This window comes from Erigeron canadensis, chromosome 1 (genome assembly GCF_010389155.1).
Source record: "Erigeron canadensis isolate Cc75 chromosome 1, C_canadensis_v1, whole genome shotgun sequence".
NCBI lineage: Eukaryota > Viridiplantae > Streptophyta > Magnoliopsida > Asterales > Asteraceae > Erigeron > Erigeron canadensis.
Window position 1 is genome coordinate 10,136,693 of NC_057761.1, and position 27,102 is coordinate 10,163,794.

The 27,102-nt window shown below is 34.9% G+C and overlaps 2 protein-coding genes across 2 annotated transcripts; both read right to left on the reverse strand.

The window, feature by feature from the left end:
• Nucleotides 1-1,176: 1,176 nt before the first annotated feature.
• LOC122609132 lies at nucleotides 1,177-3,188 on the reverse strand. Its single transcript, XM_043782220.1, has 3 exons — nucleotides 2,501-3,188; nucleotides 1,663-1,961; nucleotides 1,177-1,566 (listed from the first exon to the last, which is right to left on the reverse strand). Exons 1-3 carry the CDS (start codon nucleotides 3,186-3,188, stop codon nucleotides 1,177-1,179), a joined length of 1,377 nt encoding a protein of 458 aa, XP_043638155.1.
• Nucleotides 3,189-20,756: 17,568 nt separating this feature from the next.
• LOC122585138 (protein BASIC PENTACYSTEINE4-like) lies at nucleotides 20,757-26,403 on the reverse strand. Its single transcript, XM_043757243.1, has 3 exons — nucleotides 26,194-26,403; nucleotides 22,742-22,896; nucleotides 20,757-21,732 (listed from the first exon to the last, which is right to left on the reverse strand). The coding sequence occupies exons 2-3, from the start codon at nucleotides 22,808-22,810 to the stop codon at nucleotides 20,893-20,895; spliced, it is 909 nt and encodes a 302-aa protein (XP_043613178.1). The 5' UTR covers nucleotides 22,811-22,896; nucleotides 26,194-26,403; the 3' UTR covers nucleotides 20,757-20,892.
• Nucleotides 26,404-27,102: the final 699 nt, after the last annotated feature.

The window sequence follows — 27,102 nt, forward strand, 5'->3', positions numbered from 1 at the left end:
GATCATTTCCAAATTTGACCGTTCCCATAAACTTCTCAACAAAATTAGTGAGTAATGACTTGATTCCAGTCATGTGACGAGAACATCCCAAGTCAACATACCATACACAAATCAGATATTCCTACAAAGACAAGTTATGATGTTAAGGTCCCCACATATAATGGGTCCTTGCGGGTGAGAGAGATAAAATGCAAATACGCGTATGCATAAACAAAACAAACAAGAGCACACAAACATGAATTTATTGAAAGATAACAAGTAAACACACATAATTGTTCAAATTTGACATACGAATTACAAAAACAAACAGAGTTTAAACACAAGTTTTGATACAAGCGGGAGTAGTTCTAGATGTATTAGCACTATCTATTGAATTTGATCTACGAACAATCCACACTTGTTTGATTTGAGTTGAAATGCCATCAAGCTTGATTTTTCTAGAAGCATGTAAAAATCTATCTTTAGGAATCCATTTACTACTACTAGTTAAGCACACGTCACCTGAAACATGAACATTCTTTAAATTAGAAAACATATTTTTCTTTGAGTTCTTGCCAGGATTCTTCTTGATGGTTTCATTGTTCAATTGACCTTTCTTAATATTATTAGGTGACAACCAACCATACTGATCTTTATATTTAGTAATCTCTGAGCTTGTGTCTCTAACTACCTTTAAGGTGGACTTAAAGGTCGTATGAGACTTCCTAGGAGTACTAGATGTTGTGTGAGTCTTCGGTTGTGTGTTACCTAGTAATTCATTCTGCACCTTCTTTGAAACCTTATGAGATTTAACTTCTTTTGGTGACTTAGTTTAAGTTTTAACTTTAATAGGTTTTGAGTCACCAGAGGTTTTGACTGCCTGAACAACTTTTGAGAATTTAGGTCTTGTCTTCTTACCTTGTTGGGTATGTGTTGAAGAGTGTGATTTTGGATTCTTTATCTCATCAAATTCAGGTTTATTATCCTTTTTCTCAAAGATTTTTTCAAAATCAGGATTAAATTTATGATTTCCATTCATAAAATCATTGAACAGCTGAGATTCTGTTTCCAATTTCACACTCGATTCAGTCACATTTGTCAGACATGAACTTTGCTTAAATGATTGTGATGCTTTTTCTTTGTCCAAAAATGATTGAAGTTTCAATTTTGTCAAAGTTAGTTCCACTTTGACTTTATTTAGTTCTCAACCACTTTTATTCGTTGATCCTTTTCCTTTTCAAACTTTTTGATTGCATCATTAAATTCATTCAAGTAAGTTTGAGTGTCTTCTGAAAACTTAGGAATGGATGTATCAAAATAAATATCATTTGGATCAACTGAAACATCATCATATTGATCTTGAGCACAGTCAGTTTGAACAGAAACATGTACAACTTCAAGATCAGTTTGTACAGATGCATTCAAAATTTCACAGATTGAACAAGTAGACTGATTTGAAGTTTTACTGTTTTCAGAATTGGTTTGCTCAATTTCATTCACGATTTCACATACAGAGCACCCTAGTTGGTTACAAATTGAGGTATTTGTCTTGGATGAGTTTCTTTTGTTATCGTAGTGATTTTGAGCCTTCAGATTTTCTATGAGTGCATGTTTTTCATCAAGAGACTTTTTCAAATCATCAATTTCTTTTTCCAAAACACTTTGTGTTATATAAGGTCTGACAATTTCAGGTTTTGGAAATGAAGTTGCATCGTCCAAAGGTTTTTCCTTAAAACACTCAAGTAATTCAGGAACCTTTACCTCATGATTATTTTTATTACTTTGACACACAGGGTGAGTTAAAAAATCAAATGACTCATCAATTAGTTCATAGTTGAAGTAAACATTTGCACCCTTCTTTAGAAAATCATCTGCTTCAACATCACCATGACTTGGTCTCACAAATTGATCAGTCATCCCACTTTTCATATGAGATTCTTTATACTGTGAAGGAACCTCTTCTTGTGCTTTGAGCAAATGTTCTGGATTGACATAATTTAACCCTGAGTTGAATTAAGTTTTTGAATTTCTTGGCCTATTCAAATAGATTTGTTGATAAGTTCGATTTATTATGTACAACTTTTCTTGATAAAAATCTATTTCAGTTTTGAGTTCCTCATTTGTCTTTTCAAGTTGTTGATAAAGAGAATTTTTTATACAACAATAATATTTTAGGTTAGAAATTTGATCTTCCATTTCTTTCAACCCAGGGGTAGACTCATTCAATTTGACATTTAATGACTCTATGTCCTCAACCAAAACATTTGCCCGAAGCATCTCATTTGTCTTCTCGACTTCCAATTGTTTCATGATCTTGTTTAATTCAAGAACTTTGGTTTCAAGTTCTTATTTCTCAAGATGAAGCTTGGAATTTGGAGTAAAAGTGACTGCAGCTTTTCCAGATTTCAAGTTGTCAAATTCTTTTTGAAGAAGATCAAACTTAACTTGAAAATTGAGTAAAATTTGGTCTTTTTCTTTCAAATCATTATTTATTTTTGAAATCTCTTTTTTTTCTTTTTACCTTCTTGAATAGCTGCTTCACTTTTATCCATGTAAAATCCTAAAACTTTCTTGGGAATTGTGATTACCTCATCATCCTCTTCAGTAGAATCTACAGCTTCATCATCTAGCTCATTTGAATTCTTGATCTTTGTCATGAAGCACACATTTGCTGCCAGTTCATCAGTCTCATCATCAGTGAGATGAACCCATTTGTCATCTTTAGCTAGAAGGGCAATCCCACTTTCTTCTTGCTTTGCCAACATGAGCTTGTACTTGTAGAACTCTGAATTCTTCTGACGAGGTTTGGTACATTCTGTGGCAATATGACCAGGAATCCCACAATTATAGCATTTTCTCTCCCCATTCTTCTTCTCCAAGACTTTCCTTTCAAACTTTTTCTCACTTTCAAACTTCTTGTCTCCAACTAGTTCCTTGTAGGTCTCAAACTTAGGAACACTTGAATTCTTGGCATATGATGAAACTGAGGAAGACCGAAGTTGATTGTTGGTAGGTTTCTTCTTGAAAGCTTTTGTGAAGTAAGCTAACTCTTTATACATCTCAAGATCCTTTTCACCTAGTTCAGGATCACTTACATCACTCACTTCCGAATCAGTTTCAAGTTCAATTCTGCGTTTCCTTGAACCTCTTGAAGACTTCTTTTCAACAACAAGAGCCAGTGGATCAGAATGAACAGTTTCCTCCTTCATCTTTTGAGTCTTTAGAACTTGATCATGTTCAATGTTAGTTTTTCAAACAAAGTATGAATCGTCAAGTTTCCAAAGTCTGCTTGTTGGTTCAGCTGAGTCCCATACACTTGCCACTCTTCTTCAAGATTCTTAATGAGCTTGATGTTCAACTCCATGTTAGTTCTTTTGACATCATTTTTCCTTAGTTCATTGATGATATTGAAAAATTTGATGTAGACATCATTGAGAGGTTCTCCTTTTTGCTGTTTGAATATCTCATACATGTTCAAAACAGTTGACAATCTTATGGTGATAGAAACATCAGAACCTTCCATTTGTTTTTCAACTTCATCCGAAATATCCTTTCTAGTTTCATATGAGTCCACTTTGCAATATATATCATCTGGAAGTGCTTGATAGAGATAAGCAATGGACATTTGATCAGCTTCAACACGATTTTTCTGCTCAGCATTCCAGGTTTCTTCTGGAAGAGGTTCATTGTTCACAGGGTTTTTGGGAATTTCATGACCATCTTTTAAAGACTTTCTGATGTTCTTTGCATTCTTTTGTTGATCAATCCAATTCAGAAATCTTTTCTTCCATAGAGGGTTAGAACCTCTGAACAACACAGGAGGTCTTCCATCCGAACCTAGAGCCAAAGCCTCTCTTGCAGCCATAGTAAAAATTTGAAAAATAAAAAATTTGAAGATTTTGAAACTGGAATTCTGAAGAATGCCGAGCTCAGACTTCGGCAAATAGAACAAGATGTTATTGACACAAGTTGATTTGTGAAGAATGCCGAGCAAATATCTCGGTATATAAACTAAGTATTTTGATCAATGTCAATTTTAACTAAGTACCGAGCTTATACTTCGTCAACTAGTACAATCACTAACACAGATCATCAATACTTAACCAAAGTATTCAACTTCACGTGTTTGCCGAGATGATATCTCTGCAAACTGAACAAGTTGTTCCAACACTTAACCAATAAATCAAAGAGGTATTGTTAGGTCGAAAATCGACCAAGTATGATTTGTTCAAAATAGTTGAAGTTTAGTGAAGAAAGCTTGCTCAAGATTCTGAAGACATTCAGAATAAAGCTCACTGAAGCTTCACTTCAGATTCAGAATCAACCAACACTGAAGACGTTCAGACTGAAGTCAAAGATACCCGACTTTTTCCTATTTACCTCCCCCCCACACTTAAGTTGGACAATGCCCTCAATGTCCAAGAAACTAAGGCAAACTATGGGAAATAGGGGAAAGTAAACAAAAAGCAAAATAAAGAACAAGAAAAACTTGCCGGGTATGACGGGTGTTCCATGCTTGAATGATGCCAACAAGAATATTGCGCTGAACTTACTGCCAACATATGCATATGACATTCAACTTGCTATCAACATGAACCACGATTAACGAGCAACATTATAAAATAAAACACGCATACCATTCTTCCTACTTATTTAAACAGAAATGGGGAAAAAATAAAATAAAATACATAACACGGGTTGCCTCCCGAGAAGCGCTTAATTTATTAACGAGTCGTTAGCTAGACTCGATCCTTGCAGAATTACCAAGGTTGGGATTCCGACACCCCCACACTTAAAGTGTTGGGAGGTCGACCCTTGAAAGGAGGGAAACAGTTACCTTTCACCTTTTCAGAAATCCAATCATTCGCTCGACCAGAAATATCAACAACCATCATCAGCTCCTCTTTCTCACTTGTTGATAAATTCGAGCACAACTCTTCAGACAACTTAACATTCCCATGAGAGACAACAAACTTCAAACGGCTATAAAGTTTACGAATGTTAGCACACGGGCCATCCATTAAGTTCGAAACTGGCACTGTTGCCTTCTTAAACTCACCCTCCTGTTTCTCAAGCTTCTTATCTAACCATTTATCAACCTGCGAATCCAATGAACTAACACAAGCAGTTTCAACTGAGTTAGCAACATTAGGAAAAGATACAGAACAGGTGTTTGTAAATGTCACCGACTCATTTCCTGCTCTCAAAGTAAGTTTTCCACGACCGACCTCAAGTTTAGCATCGGCCGTGGCAAGGAATGGTCTCACTAAGATAAGAGGCACATCTAATGCTTCATCTGCTTCAATAATCACAAAATCGACAGGAAAAACCAAACTGCCCACCTTAACTAACACATCTTCTAGAATTCCTATTGGTCTAATTTCAGATTTATCGGCCAAATGGATTTTCATTTTAATCGGTTTCAGTTCTCCTAAATTCAGTTTAGAATAAATCGATGAAGGCATTAGATTAATACTTGCTCCTGAATCGTTTAAGGCTCTTTTCACAGATAAATTACCAATCTTGCAAGGTATGGTAAAACTACCTCGATCCCCGCGTTTTTTGAGCAACTTACCTGTCACTGCTGCTGAACAAACATCCTCAAGCACTGTAGTTGTCACCCCCGCCAGATTTTTCTTATTCATCAAGATTTGCCTCAAACACTTTGCATTACCTGGCATCTGCACAATTGCATCTAAAAATGGAATGTTAATATGCAATTTACTGAGGTGACTCACAAATTTATTCATTTGCTGCTTTAGTTTATGTTTTACCAATCTCTGAGGAAATGGGATTTTGGGCTGGTACGGTTTTACTTCAGATTTGTCAGCCTGTTTTGATGGAACGATCGGTGTCTGCACGGCTGGGTTCGGCTCCATCTTTTACTTCTTCAGCAACCTCCTTTTCTTCTTCATGTACCTGCGCAAGCGGAGTAGATTCATCAGGCAAATGATTTGCAGAATTATACGTATTACCTGATCGAGTTGTGACGGCATAGACATGCTCATTTCGAGCATTGGGAGGGTTGTACTTCGATCCCGATCCTTTATTGTTTTGTTGAGGCTTAGGATTCGGTTGAGTATTGCTTGGTAGAGTACCGGGTTGCCTATTCGAATTTCCTAGCCTTTCGAGCTTAGCTTCTATATCCTGGAAAGTCGCTTGAGTACTCTTGGTGCTCTGCTCAAGCTTATTAGCCAAACCATCCAATCTGGTAGTCATAGAACCCCATTGAGAGGCCATGTTCTCATTAGTAGCTTTCTGAGCTCCTACCAAATCCTTCATGATATCTCTCAGTTCAGCATTCGCATTCTGCTGATTGTTGAACCTGCTAAACCTGCTTCCACTAAAACCAAAATTATTAGCATTAAAATTAGATGAAGGAAAAGAAGTACCTGATGACCGGTTTTGATAACCAGTATTCTGATTAAAGTTCCTTTGCTGATTCTGGACATAGTTAACTTCTTGAGCCGGCTTATCCGGGCAATCCTCTGAATAATGCATGTCCCCACAGTAGTCACAACCATCAGCAATTACCTTAACATCCCTTTCAATGCTTTTAAATCTCACATCTTGGTTGTCAAACCTCTCGTTCATCTGCTTTGTGAGGGCTTTGACTTCAGCAACCAAGCTTGATTCTTCACTACTCTCTAGCTTTGCCACAGTCTTACTACCAGTTCTCTTGCTTACAAGCTCTTCGCGATCAGAAAACTCCTTAGCCATATCATCTAGGATTTTGTAACCTTCAGCCGGGGTCACATTGTTCAAACTACCTCCAAATGCCCCAGCTAGTTCCCTTCGAGTTCTCTTGAGCAAACCGTCATAAAAGATTTCAACTACTGCTTCTGTGTTCAGATTATTTTCTGGACAATTCCTGGTCATCTCCTTATACCGTTTCCAAGCATCTACTACATCTTCCCCTGAATCTTGAGTGAATGACCGGATCTTGTTTTCCATTTGTCTTTGAGTCCTTATAGAATAGAACTCATCAATAAACCCAACACGAAGCTGGTCCCAAGTGGTATACAAATCATCTGGCTGTTCTTTGAGCCACGCCTTAGCTCCTCCACATAAAGTGAGTGGAAAAAGCTCAAGCTTCACATTATCATCTTGGTTCGCGCCATAGTGGTAAAACCTACAAATTTTCTCAAACCTCTCTAGATGGCCATATGGATCATTATTAGTCACCCCATCAAACTTCTCTTCCTCCACACTTTTCAAATGACTTCCTTAGAGAGAAAAGTTGACTCCGGTGGTTGGAAGGCAAATAGGAATACCCCTATTAGTGGATACATTTCTCCTACGATCACCGCAAAGACGGTTGCTGGGGTTTACCGGTTCTTGATCACCCATTCTCCTTACTCTAACTGGTTGAGTTACTTGAAGATTTGCTCGAGGAATTTTTGTTGAATCCGGTTGATGAGTTTTATCCTGATTATCTTCTTCCTCTGAGCTGTCACCAGTTTTGAACAAACCACTACCTTCGGAGAATTTGGTACTTAAGTGAACTTCGGACGTTGAATCCTTCTTTGAGTAATGTTGATCCAAGTCTACGTCCGGTTGGTCACGGTTTTCGGTTCCTAAATCTATTTGGTCTGTGTTTGAGGGCTCCGTGTTGTTTGATCTTAGTAACCGTCTTCTGTCTTTCCCGGGATTAGACTGGGGACTAAGCAAAGGTCTACCAGAGGATCTTGTGTTCATCAACTAACAAAGCACCTGTACACGCACCACAAGAAATACCGTTAACCGAACCAGAAACTAACAAAACAAAACTAAAACAAAAATAAAATCTATCTATTAAAAACAAATAACTTCCTTACAAATGAATGCAAGGAAGGATCGAATCACAAAACGAACAACTACTTAATTTAAGTCCCCGGCAACGGCGCCAAAAACTTGATGTGCGAAATCTAGCTTTAAATTTATAAACACGATTTACCGAAAGACTGACTACTACACACTCACAGGCAGTGTACATGATCGCATGCAGTATAGTTAAAACTGGTAAGCCGAGATCGTTCGCAAGGATTTAAATAAGCAATTGTAAACATTAAATGATTCAAGTAAAATATGGGGGTTCTGTGACCGAATTGCCACGTTGCAAGTAGTTAGTTTGAAAAGTCAGTAATCCCAAAGTATTAATCGAAAGAGAAGTTTGTTGTTGAAAACAATAATTTAAAGGTCACCCATCTTGATTTCGCTCGACAATAAGATTGCACGTTTGATGAAGTTCAAATTCAATTTAGTGATTAAATGACCAAGACTCAAATTAATCGCCAACCCCCTACCCGTCAAGTTAACAACTTATTCGACTTTCTTGTATAAACTAGTTTCATTATTAAGACCGGTACCCCGAGACGCCTTTTTATAACTTCTCTAGTTTAACAATGGTTTTGGTCATTTCAGATAACAATTTTGCCTATTGATTGTACCCAACCATCAACCTGTTAATTCTTATCAAATATTAATTACCCTTTACCGTACCCGTCATAGAACCAATTGCTTCTAACCAAGCAATCAAAATAACTTATACCCAAATCCTAGTCGTCACTAAGCAACAAATACAAATTATCCGCAATCAATAATTGAATAACAAAGAATTAATAGATTAAGTTCGCGACAAAACGTTAAATCAAATCACTTGAATTAATAAATATTGTGCAATCCCTACATAATGTCTCACTCCATCAAGATGGATGAAAAGGCGATTAGCCACTCATATTAAATATGAAATAACAAATCAAAATGAAGGAATTCCTTGTTACCGAATGATGATAAATGAAAACAATGAACGAAATAAATCCAATCGTAATCTTGATCTTCAAAAGTAGAAGAACTGATGAAAAGTCTCCTTTTTGATCCTCAAAAACGGCTGGAAAAGATGGAATAGGGTTTTGGAATGATTAAGCAAGCTATTTATAAGTTTCCAAAAATTTGCCCAGATTCGGACCTAGTTGCGGGGCAACTACCAAGTTGCGGGGCAACGAGGTCCAACTTCACATTGACTTGTTGACGTAAAATGATTTAAAGTTGAAGGTATTGCGGGGCAACTTCATAAGTTGCGGGGCAACGATTCTCCTCTGTTTTCCAGTTGCGGGGCAACTCCCCACTTTTCAGCTTTGACTTTCGTTGACTTTCTGCTATCTTCATCCAAACACTCCAGGAATCATCCGTTAGCACTTATTTCACCTAAATAATGTCGTTTTCTCCAGATTTACGCTTAAACACCTGTCAGTAGCCTGAAACACTAACAAATACCATAAACGCACCAAATGTATACAAAAACGACTTATAAACCATGCTAAAACAACTATATTCATTGTGGGAAATGGGTCTAAAATACGACATATCAGTATATAAACTAAGTATTTTGATCAATGTCAATTTTAACTAAGTACCGAGCTTATACTTCGTCAACTAGTACAATCACTAACACAGATCATCAATACTTAACCAAAGTATTCAACTTCACGTGTTTGCCGAGATGATATCTCTGCAAACTGAACAAGTTGTTCCAACACTTAACCAATAAATCAAAGAGGTATTGTTAGGTCGAAAATCGACCAAGTATGATTTGTTCAAAATAGTTGAAGTTTAGTAAAGAAAGCTTGCTCAAGATTCTGAAGACATTCAGAATAAAGCTCACTAAAGCTTCACTTTAGATTCAGAATCAACCAACACTGAAGACGTTCAGACTGAAGTCAAAGACTGAAGACTGAAGAAGAAGATCATCTCAGAAGCAGAGCTCAGAGAAGATCTTACCTGATTGAAGAATCTGAAGAGGAAAGTATTTACAACCCTTTTTCACTGATTACAAGGAAAGTCTTTTTGCAGCTTTAACTACCTTTACCCGGTTAATTACTTTATACCTGGGATTGGGAAAGTTTTAGCAAAAGGTTAGGAATAAAGTATGTCAAGTCACATCAAAGAAACTTACATACTTTACCTGATTCAAGCATGTTATGGATTTGTCCTACAAATCCATAAATGCATCCAACCATATTTGTACGCCATATTGCCATGTCATCAAGACATGTTTGCCTATAAATATAAGACTTTTCACACTTGCTAAAATTCTTGGAACTTTGGCAATTGCAACGTGTGATATTACTCTAAGTATTCTTACGAGTAATTCCTTGTAGCATAGATCATTTGTATTTCTAGGGTTGTTTAGATATCTTCACAAGTGTGATTATCTTTGTTCCGCAACAACTCTTGTATTTTGTTTATACAAATAAATAAAATACATTGAAAAATACATCTTGATTCATTGCCATAATACTTGAATATAATTAGTATTTATATAGTTTCAAGCACTCGTTCCTTTTTGTTCATATCCATATCTAGATCGTGGTTCATAACTAGTCTTTGTCTAGATTCGAACCACTTGCTAGTCGGGTTACTTGATATACTTGTGTTTATTGTGAACCTATTTTATATCTTGTTATATCTTGTTCTCGTGTTACATCTTGTGTAGGTGGACTCACAGGTATAAACTCAAATATTTGCCGAGTTAAACACTCTGCAAATAAACAATTTCTCCACTCTATGTTTTATCTTTTGTATACTTACACTTGCCGAGCAAGGAGCTCTGCAAAGAGAACAAGTCAAAATCAACAACCTCTGCAAATACTGGAGATCACAAAACGACAAAATAGTCGATTTGTAGTCGTCTTTTTCGTCCAGCAACCCATTAAATGCCGAGCACACTAAAAATCTCCATTTTCTTCTTCAATTCTGAGAATTAAAACTCCAAATTTGTACCAAATTGTTCAGAAAACAAGTGCGAACAAATCCTCAAACAAATTTATATCTAAAATCAACCAGAATTCAAACCCACTGATCTATGCTTTTGTCGAGCTTAGATGATGTAACATCCATGATTTTTGACCGTTTGACTTTATGCTCATTTCAACTAACAATTTTAGTTTGTAAATATAATTGAAGTCATTTGGTAAGTCATTTATGTACAATGTGATTATTTAAGTCAAATGGTTAGTTTATTGAGTCTTACGGTATTAAATGGTGTTTAGATAAACTAGTACTTTATGTAGACGGGTCAACCCGTGACCCATGACCATTGATCCATACCCAACCTTATCTCTTTCTCACAAAAACCTTCCACCCATCCCCCACCTTCCACTCATTTTCTATCTATCTTCCTCTCTTGAAACAATCCAAGAACACACACACATACACACATCTCTCTCTCTCTCTCTCTCTCTCTCTCTCTCTAAATTCTTGGATTATTAATGGTTGTTTCAAGCTAGATTTACATAAGAATAATCATCCTTATCATCATCTTAGCAACATATCAAAAGTTTGGATCTTCAAAGTGCAAGAATCTTCCTTTTAGGGTCAAATTCGGGTTTAACAACTTGGAGAAGGTTTTGGTAAGTTACATTTCACTCAAATCCCTCATTTTATGTTCATTATGATGTTTCTAGTCAAACCCAAGTGTTCTTGAGTCAATTTCCAAGTCAAAAACAAAATGGGTCAAAATTAGGGTTACAAAATGGGTAAATTAGGTTAATTTTGAATCTAAGCTAAAAATGGATGTTTTGAATCAAGTTTTGAAGTGTGTTGTGTCTAAATATGTTCATAAAATCTGCAAAAAAAAAAAAAGAAAAAACGCGTTCAAGCTTTCCATGATTCGATTTTAGGTCAATTAGGGTTTTGTCAAAAGTCAAAACGGGTGAAGAACTAATAGAACACGAAATTGGTGCTATAGAACGAAATTGTGATGTGGGTTATGTTCATTTATGTTTAAAAATGAGTTTAAAAGAAGATCCTAGTTGAATTTGAAGTCAAAAGAGGTTTTGGTCGAATTTGGGTGTGTTTGGTTACAAGGTTTCAGCTAGTCAAGGATGTGCAGACCTGTTTTGAATACGCCGTAACTCGTTCGTTAGAGGTCTTCAAGAGTCAAACCTTACATTTTTAAAAAGGTCATTGAGCCCTCTACATTTGTTAAGAATTAAGTTTTGTCTCAATTGGTCGTCTTGTGTGCCAAAAGTGGGTCACAAAACTGGAAGTAGGCAAGGAAAACTGAAAGTAGTCTACAAACCTATAGTAGTCTACACAAAACTGAAAGTAGTCTACAAGAACTAATATAGTCAACAAATATGAAAGTAGTCTTCAAATGAGTGAAGTAGTCTACAAAGGAAGCGTTTGAGTTGTTGAGTAACCATTGGTTTCTTGTTCAAGTCCCTTGAGTCGTTAATGGTTAGAAGTCATGTCTACAATAAAGTGAGACTCTTAATTTGTATTGTAATGTATATATTGATAGGTTGTGGACATTTGGCGAACGTTGGACATTCATAGCTTGATATAAACTTGTTATTGCTTGGCAAAGGTGAGTTCCGTAGCTACCTACTCATTTGAGATTCGGGCTGAAAAGTGTACACATACGTGTTTGTTTGGTGTTTGGTTGATTTGATTGACGGCTTATTGATTGACTGATTGATTGTTTGGATTAATTGTTGATTGATGCATGGGTTGAATGATTATTTTGATTGATGGATGACTTTGATTGATTGTCGGATGGTTTGTGCAAATGATTTGTGACATTGTGATATGATTAGGATAGTAGTACATACATGGAAGACGATGATACCTTTAATGAGTTGTTAGATGTGGTGGGAAGGCTGCGGGTGACCCTGTATACAAGCATCTTCGATTCATTAAATGTAAAGTCGTATGAAATGTATGTGCATTGTGGTTTGAATGATTGACTTATCGTACTCCCAAGTGCCTTGCACTTGAGAACATGTTGTTGTACTTATTGTTTGGTTGATGTACTACCAAGTGTCATGTACTTGAGAACGCGCTTTTGTGCGACGTACTACCAAGTATTTCATACTTGAGAACATTATGGTTGTGGTGGCTTTTGTTGTTGTTGTTGTGGTACACTTATGATACATTGTTTGATGTCTTATTGTTTGGACACACATATTATGTTTTCTCTATTTATTGTGATTAGACATTTGTGCGAGTACTAACACATGGCAAGGTTACGCCATGAGTAACCCTCCTTGCCTTCATATGTGATGCGATGATTTGCCGTAAGTTATGATTACTCACACATTTTACATACTGTGACTCATTCATTCTTTACGCATATTGTGACTTGAATGGTTCCTTGTGAACCATTACTACGAACTCACCAACCTAGTGTTGACCTTGTTTAGTACACTTTTCAGGTAATCCAGCAAATCAAGGACAAGAAGTATGATTGATGATCGCATTAGTACCCGGGCCTGGACTTACTGAATCACGGTTTCATTTGCCTTACTTTTGAACTTTATGCTTAGGATCCTTTGCCATCTTTTGATATTATTTTGTAATAGTTTGATGGCTACTTGCTCCTTGGGCATTTTGTACCGGATGTAACTTGGTTGGATTCACCGAATCCTTTTATATTCATTTAGTTGTTCTACGATAATTCCATGCATACGCTATATCTTTTCAGTAGCATTCAGAGCCTAGCTCGAGGTATTACAGATGAAATCGAACTTTCTGATGGAATTGAACTCTAATTTTGATACAGAAATGATTATAATTAAAATCCTAGACGATCGGTGAACAAACTTTGAAGAAAAACACACAGAATTATGTTGTAATCAATTACACAGTTATCTCGGCAAATGGATATTTGTATGAACAACTCAAAAACATCAAAATTAAGAACAAATTCAGCTTCAATTTTGATTCTGGATCGTTCAGATAGACTAATTTTGCTCTGATACCAAATGTAATTTTTGTAATTGAGATTAACTATGTGTTTTAGTGTGTGTTAATGGAGTTCGTGTGTGTGTAAGTAGGTGTAACAAGTCGAGAGAGAAAGTGTGTGTATGGAAAGATTAGATTGCATGAATATGTGTTAAGGTTACAATTTAAGCTATGGAGGGGGCTTTATATACTCCTATACAATTTACACTAGTCCCCCTTCCAAACCTTATGAAAAATACAAACAAATACAAAGTATTATAAACATACAAATCAACTACTAGAGATTATATTTCTAACAGATATAACGATTAGGCCTTCCGAAATAAACTTGTTCATCATCACATTTTCCTCAATCCACATTAGCAATCTCAGTTTTTCTCCCAAAAAACATCATTTACCAATGGGAGATGATATTCGTACCATTGTTTTTTATGGATGTACCACGATTTACAAGTTTTACAGCTGACTGTAGAAGCTAGTATTGCACAAGTATGTCGGTTTCACAAGAACTCTGAGTTATACAACTGATAAACATAGTTACAGAAGTTGTTTAAACAACCCATATAACGTTTATTGCCTCAGTTCTAAGTATTCATCTAATTGGTCGGCATTGGATCCGTAAGCCAATTGGCGTATAGTGGAATTGCACTTTTGAAAAATATTAAAAAACATGTCTACCAGAGACATTTGTTGGATTGTTTTTGAAATACTGAAAATGGTTGTTAAAAGAATGTATATCTTTACATATACGGAGAAACAACCCATTGGGCATTCAAAAACGTCTTCAGAATTAATTAGCCACGTAGACGGTTCCAGTGGAAAGTAATGATTCCTCAAATGAGTTGCGCTGTCGACCCGATCTCTAGGTATGTTTCTTCTTGATGGTCTTGGCACCGTTAAAGTAGTTTCAGTTTCTTTTTCTTCTTCATCTAAATAATTAACAAAAACTACAAGATTTCAAGATTGAAAATAGTCGTATATGTTGCTGTAACATTTGTGAAAATTGACTTTGTTAACCGTTTGACTATATGTATGATTTGACTAACTAAACTAGTTAGTAATATATGATCGAGTTATTTATGGCCTAATTTGTGTTCGGTATGCTTGTCGTGATTGATTTGGTCTTTTTAATTAGATATAAGATGCTAAATGATGTGTAATTTAATTAGAATTGTTGATGGTTTATCAATTGATTGACCCATAACCTATACCCAAGACCCAACTAGTGGACCCAACCTTATCCCCTCCACCCTTTTCATCCATTCATTTCATTCTATCCTTTTCATCTCTCTCTCTCTTAAATGCAAGAATATAAAAAACCACACACACACATACACACACTCACTTTCTCTCTAAATTCTAGCATCATTAATTGTTGTTTGAACAAGATTTATATTAGAAACATCATCATTATCATCATCTTTAGCACATATCAAAAGTTTGGATCTTCAAAATACAAGAATCTTCCTTTTTGCTCAAAAATCGGGTTTAACACTTGGTGTAGGTTTTGGTAAATAGTTTCTAACTCAAAATCATCATTTAATGTTATTAATCTTGGTTTTGGTCAACCCTAAGTAACTTTTAGATAAAAATGGGTTCTTAGAGCCAAATTAGGGTTTCGGGTGGATTTGGGTATAAATTGGTCTTGAATTGTGAAATGAAAGAGTTTTTGATGATGGGTTTTGTCCAAAATGTGTTGATAACCTGATTGGTGGCTTCCAAATGGTCCCAAAATGGTCAAACTGATTTTTAGGTCGAATTAGGGTTTCCTAGGGTTTTAATTTGGGTCCAAAATGGATTTGGACAAGATTTGATGTTATATGTCGAGTTTGTGTTGTGGGTTATGTTCATTTATGCTTGGAAATGAGTTTGGAAGTGTCTCCTAATTGATTTTGAGGTTGAAATGAGGCTTGGGTGTATTTAGGGTAAAATTTGTGCAGGTTTTAATGGCCGTTAGTTCTAAGGAATGATCTTGACAACAGTTCACAACCAAGATGAACTAATCAGAACCATGATTCGTTAGTTTTTAACGCCCGTTAGTTACAGTGCACAACCAAGATGAACTAATCAAAACCAAGATACGTTAGTTTTTAACGAACGTTACTTATAGTTCACAACCAAGATGAACTAATCATAACCAAGACGAACTAATCATAACTAAGATGAACTAACCACAACCAAGATGAACAAATCACAACCAAGATGAACGAATCACAACCAAGATGAACAAATCATAACTAAGATGAAGTATTTAAAAACCATATGTAAAGTCTTGATTTGTAAACATGTTATGTACATTGATAGGTCGTGGACGCGTGACGGTTGAACGTTTATAACTCAATCTTAACTTGTTATTTCTTGGCTAAGGTGAGTCTCGTAGCCCATTCGTTTATCTTATTTTGGGGTGAAAAGTGTACTTTTCATTTAAATGTTTGTCGGTTGATACAATTGATTTTGATATGAAATGAGATGTTAGTTATCTAATTGTTTGCTTGTGATACGTGTATTTGATGTTTATACGTGATGAAAGACGTTATATTATATTATATTAAGACCTTTATTACATATTATGTAGGACGTGGATGGTGGATTGACTAATCTACACCCGGTATGATCATTTCCATACTATGACGATATTATATTAAGACGTTTATTATATATTATGTAAGACGTGGACGGTGGATTGACGAATCCACACCCGGCATGATCATAACCGTGGATACGAGTTGTTTAACCTATGTACAGACGATAATATATATATATATTGACGATTATTTGACGTTGACGTTGACTTATATTGACTTGTGATAACGTGGAACCTTTTAGGGTTTCCTTGGACGTGATTAGGTACTCTAATCCTTGTATATCGTTAATGGTTGATATCCTGACTCATGATTTTTATTACTTAAAACTACCAACTCACCAACTTTACGTTTTAGTACACTTTTCAGGTGAATAGGTTAATCAAAAATGTATTGGATGATTGATTGCTTGATTATGCTAGGATTAGACTTGGCCTTGGACTTCATGGGTCCGTGATTCATAGTTCCCGTATATGAGTTATGTTTAGGATCATTTACCATCTTTTGAACTATCTTTTGTAATCGTTTGATGAGTGTTCACCTTATGCACTTTTGTATATATGATTTTGGTACTTGTATTGTGATTGAACTGTATAGATTGTCCAATCCTTTTAATGTATTTAGACTTGTCTCTACTTAATTCCATGTCGTGTTGTGCTTAGTATGTAACCCTCATAACTTCGCCTTGTTAGGGTGTTACAGCTGCGATGTACGAACTCGATCTATTGTCGGAGCTTGACATTTTGTGTGTTAAATGATAAATGCAAATGAAATGGTGATTGAAATTTTAACACCCCAAGATTTTAAAAAGAAAAATAAAGTAATATTCTTGCATTATTGACTTTAAAATAATTCCTAGTATTTAACATTGAAATACTGTATTAAATAGTTGGAACGTTAGTGGATAACTTGTATTCTACCCACCCAAAATTTAAAAGAGGCATGATACTATGAGAAAGTGTCAACCATCTCTTCCATTTTTTCAACGCACGCTCTATTTCTATCTGTCTTTTTTCTTCTTTCTATTCATTTTTTATTCTTGTGTGTACTTATCTCTTATTAATTCAAGAAAAACCTACAAAGGGATATCATAATAATATTAACAGTCAAGAAATCCTAATAAGCAAAAGTTGAAATTTGAGGTGTATGTACGTATGTGTATGTGCCGGAAATAAAAGGAAAGAAGAAACCAAATTTGTTGTTGCATGTTCTAATCTAATGGAATCTCTCATAGATTCAGGGTATTTTACCCAATTCTATCTAACTTGAATTTTGATTTTAGAGTTCTTGAGGTTAACTAAATTCGGGGGTCTCATTAAAATGATTTATTTATTTTAATTCAAGTTAGGGTTTTTGAAATTTAATCAAATTAGGGGTTTCTAGTTGGGTTGCATGAAAGTTTTCGTGGGTGCTAGTGAGAACCGTACCTGATTTTGTAATGTGTAGAACTCGCCGTGACACATAAATCACTAGTTGAACACTAAAGATAAAATGTAGGTTTCTGTGTCTAATTTAATTTGCCACTGAAAGCATGTAAAAATATTGCGTAAAACTCGAGATATACATGTTTGAAGGCAACATGGTTAAATCTGATTTTTAGCTGAAACATTAGCCATGTTCATGGAATTTTAATATCAATTTTTGGAGATTCAGGACTTGATACTTTATATATATATATATATATATATATCTCAAATGTCTAGAAGTTTAAATAAATTCATGGGATTTTTTAAAGCTTGTTTGGGCCATGAACATGTATAAAACTTTCTGTTGCGCAAACAGTTGGAAATTTAAGCAGTTGTGTTCAAAAATTCATGAAGAAACTAGACACCCCAAATTTACAGTGTTGAGAATGTCATAACTCAAATTATTGATCTTGAACATGATATAAGTCACGAGAAACACGAGAAATATGACATTAGATACATATTGTTGTTGAGCTGAAAAAACTAACTGTGATAATAAGAATGTTGGTGACTTTTATAGTTAAATATGGAAATGATTTTCTTTTGGCAAATTATGATATCACTATATTGTTGGGTTTGCGGTTATGGAAATGAAAGTTTTGTATTATAAGGCAATTCAATAAGGAAATGTGAGTTTGGGTTGAGAGTTGGAATGCTTGTGATAATAGTGATTATAGCTTGATTGGCTTTCTTTATCATATGAATGTGATTGATAACCTTTAAATGTGTTTTGTGATTAAAAAAAAAGGTAATTGAATGAGAATCCTCTGATCCCATGTACCATTTGGTACCCACTAATCCCTAGACAGGCTAGTGTTCAGGTGAATCTTAACTACTTAATAATCCCCCTGGAAAGTGGCGGCTTGTGGTCACTCGGCTATTACCTAGTGGTATTGCTAGTTTGAAAGCGATAATATTGTTTATGTAGTCTCTTAGATTTGGTTTTTGCAGAGAAGATGGGTATTCTTGCATAAGATAATATGTGTTGGGCCGATTAACATATGATGGTCGATTCCGTGTATGGTCATCAATTCAGCGTAGAGGCCTAAGTAGTGACCAAAGCCTAAGAAGTGGCTATTATTGTAGTTCCACGCAATTTTGGCATGTGAGTTTATAGCTTAGTGTATAGGGATGCATGTATGTTTTGTTAGCGCAAAGGTGAGCATGCAAGAGATGGTATGCGGGTACCATAGGCTACATATGACAGTCCTTTGTGCTTTTGCCCTCCTTCGCGTGTATAAGCAATCCAAAATTATTTACACACCTGTGACATACCCTTTTGTTTGTTTTATTTTTAATTGGTGTTTCCGGAAATAGGAACTAAGTGAAGTCATTGAAATGTTAAAGTTGAAATATGAAATGGAAGCATTAACAAATAGCAAAAATGTAGTATTGACGTTAGAACCCATATCCTGTCTTTGAACATTTGGCTCTTGATATGTTTTAGGGTCATTTTGTATGACTATGAAATGTCATTTAGTTGAATCATGGAGTTTGAAATAATATGAATTGTGTACTTTCATGGTGGTCAAAATGCATTTTTTTTATTTCGGTAAATGACTTGTTTAGTTGTTTGAATGTAAAATTGAATTGCTTGATGGAATAAAAGTCTCCCTATGTTGAATTATGTGTTTTTATTCATTTTAGTGTTTTGGTTCAAGTGTTTGAGGTTAAATGATTGTGAAATGGTGAGTGCGTGTGCGGTAAGAGCACGGATGCAAAATGGCCGACCGTGCTAGCGTCCGCGGTATTTGCCTTATAATCTTCATTTGTTTGGGAGCACGGAAGAAGAGCACGGTGGACCGTGCTCAGCGTCTATAGTCCCTTGTTTTTTAACAAAAGTTTTTCGAGTTTCACCCAATGTTTTCAAGGTCTGAAACTTGTAAGATATGTTTATTATAACATATTAAGGTATACCAATTTGATAGGCTGAATTTGATCATTTTGAGTTTTTTTCACAATTAGGTAGTTATTCTAAGTGTTGGAATGATTAAACAAAATCAATTGCTTTAAAGAAAAACTTAAATAAATGGTCAAGTGGAGTTAGATTCTTATACATATGATATGAAATAGTGAATGATGTGAAGTTTGTTAGATGATATCCAAATGAAATAGATGGTGTATAATAAAAAATGAGTACTGTATGAATCATCATCCTCAAATCAGTTACTTAAAGAAAGGAATTTATTTAGCCCTAATTAATAAAAAGGATTAGAGTATAAATAATCAATCTAAAATGAGAGAGCCGTTAATTTCATCCGCTAGTCCAAAAGGTCGCTTAAGACGTCACTATTAATTTTTCTCATATACATCCTAAAACTCATCCGCGACTCAAGAACTCTACTACGTTAATCGGTATGGTTTTTCCGAATGCACATAAGAACAAGGGGAAGAATCGACGAGGAATCTAGACTAGAGAGGAATATAGAACGTCAAATCGTGAAAGAAAAATAAAAAGCGTGAGGAGAAGATGTTTTTGTATGACATTTTTCATCTTTAGATGGGTTTTAGAATACAACTCAAAAGGCGAAGTGCAATTTTTAATGACGTGTCAAACAATGTTTGAATTTCATGGACATTTCAGGAATGAAACTAACGATATTTCTGTTTTTTTTTTATTATTTTTTATTTATTTATTTATTTTATTTTTATAATGCTATCCTTTAAATAAACAAGCAAAATCTATATCTGTTCTCTTCTTCAAAAAGTTTACGTAAAAGAAATAACCTTTTAGCGAATATTTCTTGTTTAATACTGTATATTATTTCCAAGAATGAAGCCATAAGCAACACCTATTGTGACCCTGAATCTTTGAGTCACAACTACACCTAGTCCAGAGTTAATACCATAGACGACAAAGAGCAAGTTAGGCTTTCCTCAAGGACACGACTAAAAAGTTCGTTCTTTCATTTTTATTTTTTTTTTGAAAAAAATTTTGGATTGCAAAAGATGGGCTAGACATTATATTAGACAGAAAATAGCCCAGTTACAGTAGTAACCACTATTCCACTAACCATGCAGCAATACACTTGCATACAATCCATTAAAAACCTAAAAAAACCCTGCAGGATTCCTACAACTCACCCCTAAACATGTTCCCTTTTCAAAAGCATAGATTTGGAAGGGTAAAACCATTATTATTACTTAATAGTAATGTAGCGATTTGTACCATGTTTCGCCCAGTAGTTTCTTAGGTCGACCGGTGCTGACAGATCATAGCCCTGTGAAGCAAGTCGACTAAGCAACCTGGTGAAAACTGATCCACTCATTTTTCTACCACCTAATCTGGAATGACGTTTGTTAGGCATCTGTGGGAGTGGATAAACCGATAAGGTGGTGGTGCAACAGGATGACTGCCACCCACCACTACCCCATTTGTAGCATTGCCTTGCCACACCAGTGCACGTGCAAATGGGAATCGGCATTGTTGTCTCATCAAAACTGATCTGGTCTATCAATCCAAGTTCTTGAGCATCCCACTCTGCTTTTGAACCATCTGTGGTTACATTCCTGTTCAAATCCTCCCCCACTTTCTTCTGTTTCTTAGATCTTGATAAACTGTTGCCACCACTGCCATTGCGAGATCGGGTCTCCTTTGTTATCTTTGACTTGTTAACAAGCTCAGCTGGAACAGCAGTTATCGGGAATGCTTCGGTTACATGAGGGTCCTGCCCATATAATGGCCGTGCGTTGAGGCGTTGATTGTTATGGGTTCGTTTAGATCCTCTGAGAAGGCTGTTCATGGTGGATTCTTGGAAACGGAGGGCTGCAATGGCATTATCTCTTTCCCTTATGGCATCATTTCTTTCAGCTATTGCTGCATCCCGCTGCTGGATTGCCAGATCTCGTTCCTGTATTGCTGCTTCTTTTTCCGAGATCGCCCGGTTCCGCTCTTCAATAGCTACACTTTTTTCAGATTTACTAGACCTCATCATGACATTTTGATCCTTCACTTGGCATTGAGAAGGCATAAGATTCCACTACAGGAAAATTAGGTATTAGAAGCAAATCACATTACTACCATTCAAAGAAAACTGAAACTCATCGGGGTTGATTACCTAATATACACATGCATAACAAAAGATTAATCTTGACCATGGTGGCAGTTTCAACTCACTTATCTCTTGATGGGTGAAGAATTACAATACTTGGCTTAAATTTTTTTGATAGATTAGTTTGAATGGGTTGAAATTCGAAAGTCACCTACAGTGTATTTTGATGCACAAATCCTTCTAACTCCTAAATCATTACAGTCTGAGTGGGTTGAAACTCGAAGGTCGCCTACAATGTATTTTAATGCACATATCCTCCCTCGAGCTAAATCATTGCAGTCTGAATGGGTTGAAACTCGAAAATCAGCTATAGTGTATTTAAATTTAGAAAGGAAAATGAAATGCATGTCAAATTGGTTACCCATCATCATTGGGTGTCAAATGGCCAAAAATTTATTCACAACATGTTTATAATTTATTAATTTTTCTTATAGACTTCCCTCACGAAGTCCACAGATATAATTTCCCATACTTGTTACAACATTTGTTCAGAGTTACTTATTTTTAATATATAATCAAAGTGATTGATGATCCAGAGGCTAGAAAAATCGACCCAAACAAACAAATCCGAAATAACTCGACGCTAACAGTTTCAGTTCCAGATCAAATCTAGACTCAGTCAGGTCCAGAACCAAACTGCTTTTTTCCAGGGAAAATTTTATTTTACAAGTTTAAAACAATGTCCTTTTATTTTCATAGATATTTCAAATCATAAAACCCAAGATTTTTATTCTGTTTAGTTTAGGAACCTGACCAGTTAAAACTGGTCCGATTATTAATTCCATTATTTCTAGCTTTCTAGTCTCGGATCAGCTCGGCTTCCTTGTGATATTAAACAACCTGATAACTCCACGAAACTTCCTCCATTAAAGGGAATCGTTAAACAATAAGATTCCGACAAGCAAAGGTAATATAGATTGAGATATAAGTTTATTACCGGATTATGCCCTCCTTTGTAGAATTCAAATCTATTGCGCCCATTTTCACGCTGCCCACCATCTTCCATCCTGTTTCTTTTTGCAAGAGGAGAAATTGATTGAATCGGAAAGTAACGTACTCTATTCTGATTTAACAATATACAATCATCTTGGACTGCATCAGGGACACCAACAGTTGGATCCAAAATCAATCAGTTACAGTATATGTGAATTGATGAGGTAAAGTTGAGCAAACAAATTACAAAGATCACATTCAAACTTCACAGCATAGTACCACAATCATATCAACAAATTACTACATGCTTCTTCTTGTATTATACAACTCTTTCAATCATAAAATGTTAACTTGTAAAATTAAGTATATATATTACAATAAATAGAAAATAAAATACGTGCAGGTGTACATTTAATACAGTAACTTTTATCTTTTTTAACCAAAAGGGATACAAATGAAAATTTGTACTCCGGGATACAATATCAGTTTTCATTGATTTCAGGCTTAAAGTGGAGATTAATCAATCACGTGATTTGCACCCGAGTATTAAGTAACGTATTCCAAAACATTGCTAACTTATAAGTTTTGAAGATTTATTTATACACAAGCAAATAAAAATAGAACACAGCTGGTTGAAAGTAAAATGAACATGCATACTGAGAAAAAACCAAAATTTGCGATCAAACAGAGGATTCTTAGCTTCACACCTTTAATCACAAAACGCTGATAACAAGCAATGCTTTAAAAATGAATTACACATTCTTATCATCAGTTGAATTGTTACTGGAAATTGTACAGTGCATGTACAAAATGCCTGAAAAGCTGATAGGTATACAATACATCATTGAAGAGGATACACAATGCAAAATAAGTTTATACAAACACATGCATCTTATTATTCATAGTACACACTGTGACATAAAAATCTATTGTATTTGCAAGACTAGGAATAACCCAAAAAAACTAGCATTTATTCATTTAATGATCATAATTCAATTAGATTGATAAATAGTATATGGATCACTAGATCATCTAAGTAACAGATGCTAGATAAATGACCTTTAGGTTATTTAAACTCAAATCTCTTCCAATTGGACAGCTCTAGGAACTGAACCATATGATTACTAAAAATAAAGAAAAAGCCAATAAACTAAAATTATTAAAAACTGGCTTGCTTTAAAGAGGCATGCATCCTATTTGAGTGATCATCCTATTTGAATAACCAAATCAAGCATATTGCATACTATGTATTCTTTACTAATCTTCTTTTTATATACTCGTAGTAAATTAGTAATAACTAATTATGGTCATAAAAGAGATGATACATTAGCTGATATGATTAAAATATACTGTAGATCATAAGATGATACGGTAATGAAATGGACATATGTGCATACCCTAAATACTTTTAAAACTTATGGTGTATCATATTGGAGTTACTAAAGGCTAAAGCTACCAATTGCGAATCTAAGTGCAAGGGACAATGTCACTGAACTTCTTAGTCATGCACCATTAATTGAACATTACCAGATTTCATATCCACTTTAGAATTTAGCATGTGGGGATATATTTAGCAAGAAAACAGAATGACTCATAAATTCCTTTAAAAGAGAACTACCCTTAGAGTCTGCCAACGAGTACCGAAAACGTAACCATCAATGTGTGCATTAGCCTTGTATGGGGCAATGACATGCTTTTTCAGTAATGTATGTTGCAAAAAAGCTATACTTTTGTTTGAAGTTATTAGATGAGCATTGAGTGCATTAACTATAGTACTATACATTCTCATCGCTGAACACCTGGATGACTTTAAAAGAGCTCAAACAAACTATACTCAAGAAGAGCCAAAGTTCTAACGAGTTTGACACTCTTTCTATACTGGCAATAGTTTATAGAGCTTTGCTAATAAGATGTGATGTAACGACTATCTCTCAAGTATGTTCATTAACTTTCTAATTCAGTTTGTTCATAAAAACGAGCGTGCATAAAAAAAAGAAGTTATAATCCTTTAGCCAATATAACAAGGCCAACAACCATTCGTAAGTAGTCAGTTTGCATCATAGACAGAGAAAATCTATCTGCCATGAGTATGAAAACTCTAGATCCAAGACAAAACCCGAATCCTTATAAGTGCTAGGTTCTGTTTCGGTACCCGCCCTGCAGTACATATTATAATCTAATTCTTGTTTAACAAAATAAGAACAGTTTTTCTATTTAAATGGAAAAAAATACATATTTTCTGATATGCAACCTAATAAAGAAAAAAGGGGCGTAAGACCATCTTTAACAAGAATGTGGTCGCCGGCCTTTACACTCCATCATGAGCCTTTAGCACGCCCCCTTACGGGCGCCGGCGTGTTGGATAAGTTTGGTGTCCACTGCATTGGCTTTTTGGTTGTGTTAAATTCTTTTATATATTTATTTTCCAACGACTAAAGGTGTGTCCTATGATGATGTGACACTAACAAACTGAGTTTTCTATGGTAATATGATTACAGGTAATATTCATTCAGTGTGTTGCCGACGTGAAACTAACAGACCGAGTTTTCAGTGTACTTGTTAAAGATTGTCTAAATAACGATATAACCGGATACATGCATTATATACTATCTATCTATATCTAATAGATATATAAGAAGAGAGGGATCCACTGTGTCCTAAATCCTAACTAAGGATTCATATATATATCATATATATATAAATACATAATATATATATCTATACTATATTATAAAGCAGATTCCTTTCAGATTTTCAACATTGAATTGAAATTTTCAATATTGATTTTAAGTACATCCCTAAAATACTCCTATAATTTATTCTATATTAATCTAAAATAACTATAATACCCTTTCTCTCTCTCTTCAAATCTCAACCAATCATCTTTTTTCTTTCTCCTCCATAAATCATTTCGTCCTCCAATTCATTCAAAATCTTTTATCTCAAAAACCGTACGTCGATAAATTATAAAAATTGTATGGATGTTCTTAGAATTTCATGCTCTTTCATTAGAGATGTCATTCGATATACTTTCAACAAATTTTTAAATCCGAGGGCGGAGCCCGTACGGCTAAGGCATTTGACTATCATACTCTATGACATATCAACTCCTATAACCTATCATACTCTATGACATATCAACTCCTATAACCTATCATACTTTATGACCTAGATATCACCCCACCGTCTCACCGCCGCAACGCGCGGGTACTTGCTCTCGTATATGCACAAAGGGTAATCAATTTAAACAATATGTCTTAGAAAAACAATGCACAATATAACATAGTCTACATACAAAAATACAAAATAAAATACAGTAATCATATGATTCATTTACACTAAAAAAATAAAATTTATAAAAACTTGTAAAATAGATCAAAATTCAAATTTGATAATAAAAAAAAAAGAGTAAACAAATAGAAAAGAAATAAAAACAGTAAAAAGGAAAGAACTTACCATAACAGATAAGAGGTATTAAGAAGAAGGAAGCACGGTGAAAGTGTATATGTCGCCGCCAGGTGTTAAAGAGAAAAAGATAAGAAAAAAAAAATATTTTAAAATAGAAAAAGCCCTACTTTTTTCTAATTTATTTATGTGTTTTTGAATCAAACAACAATACTCACTCACTCACCAGAGTTTTAGAGAGAGAAAGAGAGATGGGAAACAAACACCAGAAGCCAAGGCTTGAAAGCCAGGGCTTTTCTTTGTTTCTTTGAATATTATAATATCATGCTTAATATTTTTATTTTGTATCCCCTATTTGTAGGGTAAATTGTGTAAAAAAACAATTAACATTTTTAATCTATATGTTTTCTTAACATTCGTAGGTTTGTACAAAAATCACCCCAAAACCTATAGCCTATAGGTAACAGATTTAAAAACAATTAAGAACTATAAGTGTTACAAATTAAGATTTAAATGGATTTACACCTATTAATTATCGTGTCTTCAGGCGAATTAGTAAAGGGTTTTTCCCATCGAGTATTTGAAATAGCCATTTTTACTGCGAGAGATATCTTTATCGCGGATCTCGTTAAGAGAACGTATGACCTCCCGGTCGAATAGCGACACGAAATTGCAAGCGAAATTCACCTTTCAAAAAAAATATCTATATATATATCTATAATCTCTACTACATTATAAAGAATTTTTTCCCTCCAATTTTTCAACTTTACATAAGTGAAAACCCCAAAATACCACATCACTTATTCATAATACCCTCATTTTTTTCAACCGCACATTTTTTTTTCTCTCCTCTGAAATCTCTACCACTCATTATTCTATCTCCTCCATAAATTTCTCTAATTCATTCAAAATCTTTTATCTCAAAAACCGTAAATCGATAAATTATAAAAATTATATGGG

Excerpts from the sequence above, each read along its gene's own strand:
- LOC122609132 (XM_043782220.1), bottom strand. The coding sequence starts at position 3,188 with ATGAAGGAGGAAACTGTTCATTCTGATCCACTGGCTCTTGTTGTTGAA. Across the intron at positions 1,962-2,500 it reads TGAAGCAGCTATTCAAGAAG|AACATTTGCTCAAAGCACAA; the intron begins GTAAAAAGAAAA and ends ATGTCAATCCAG. Across the intron at positions 1,567-1,662 it reads CATTTCCAAAACCTGAAATT|GCTCAAAATCACTACGATAA; the intron begins GTCAGACCTTAT and ends GAAAATCTGAAG.
- LOC122585138 (XM_043757243.1), bottom strand. The coding sequence starts at position 22,810 with ATGGAAGATGGTGGGCAGCGTGAAAATGGGCGCAATAGATTTGAATTC. Across the intron at positions 21,733-22,741 it reads ACAAAGGAGGGCATAATCCG|TGGAATCTTATGCCTTCTCA; the intron begins GTAATAAACTTA and ends ATTTTCCTGTAG.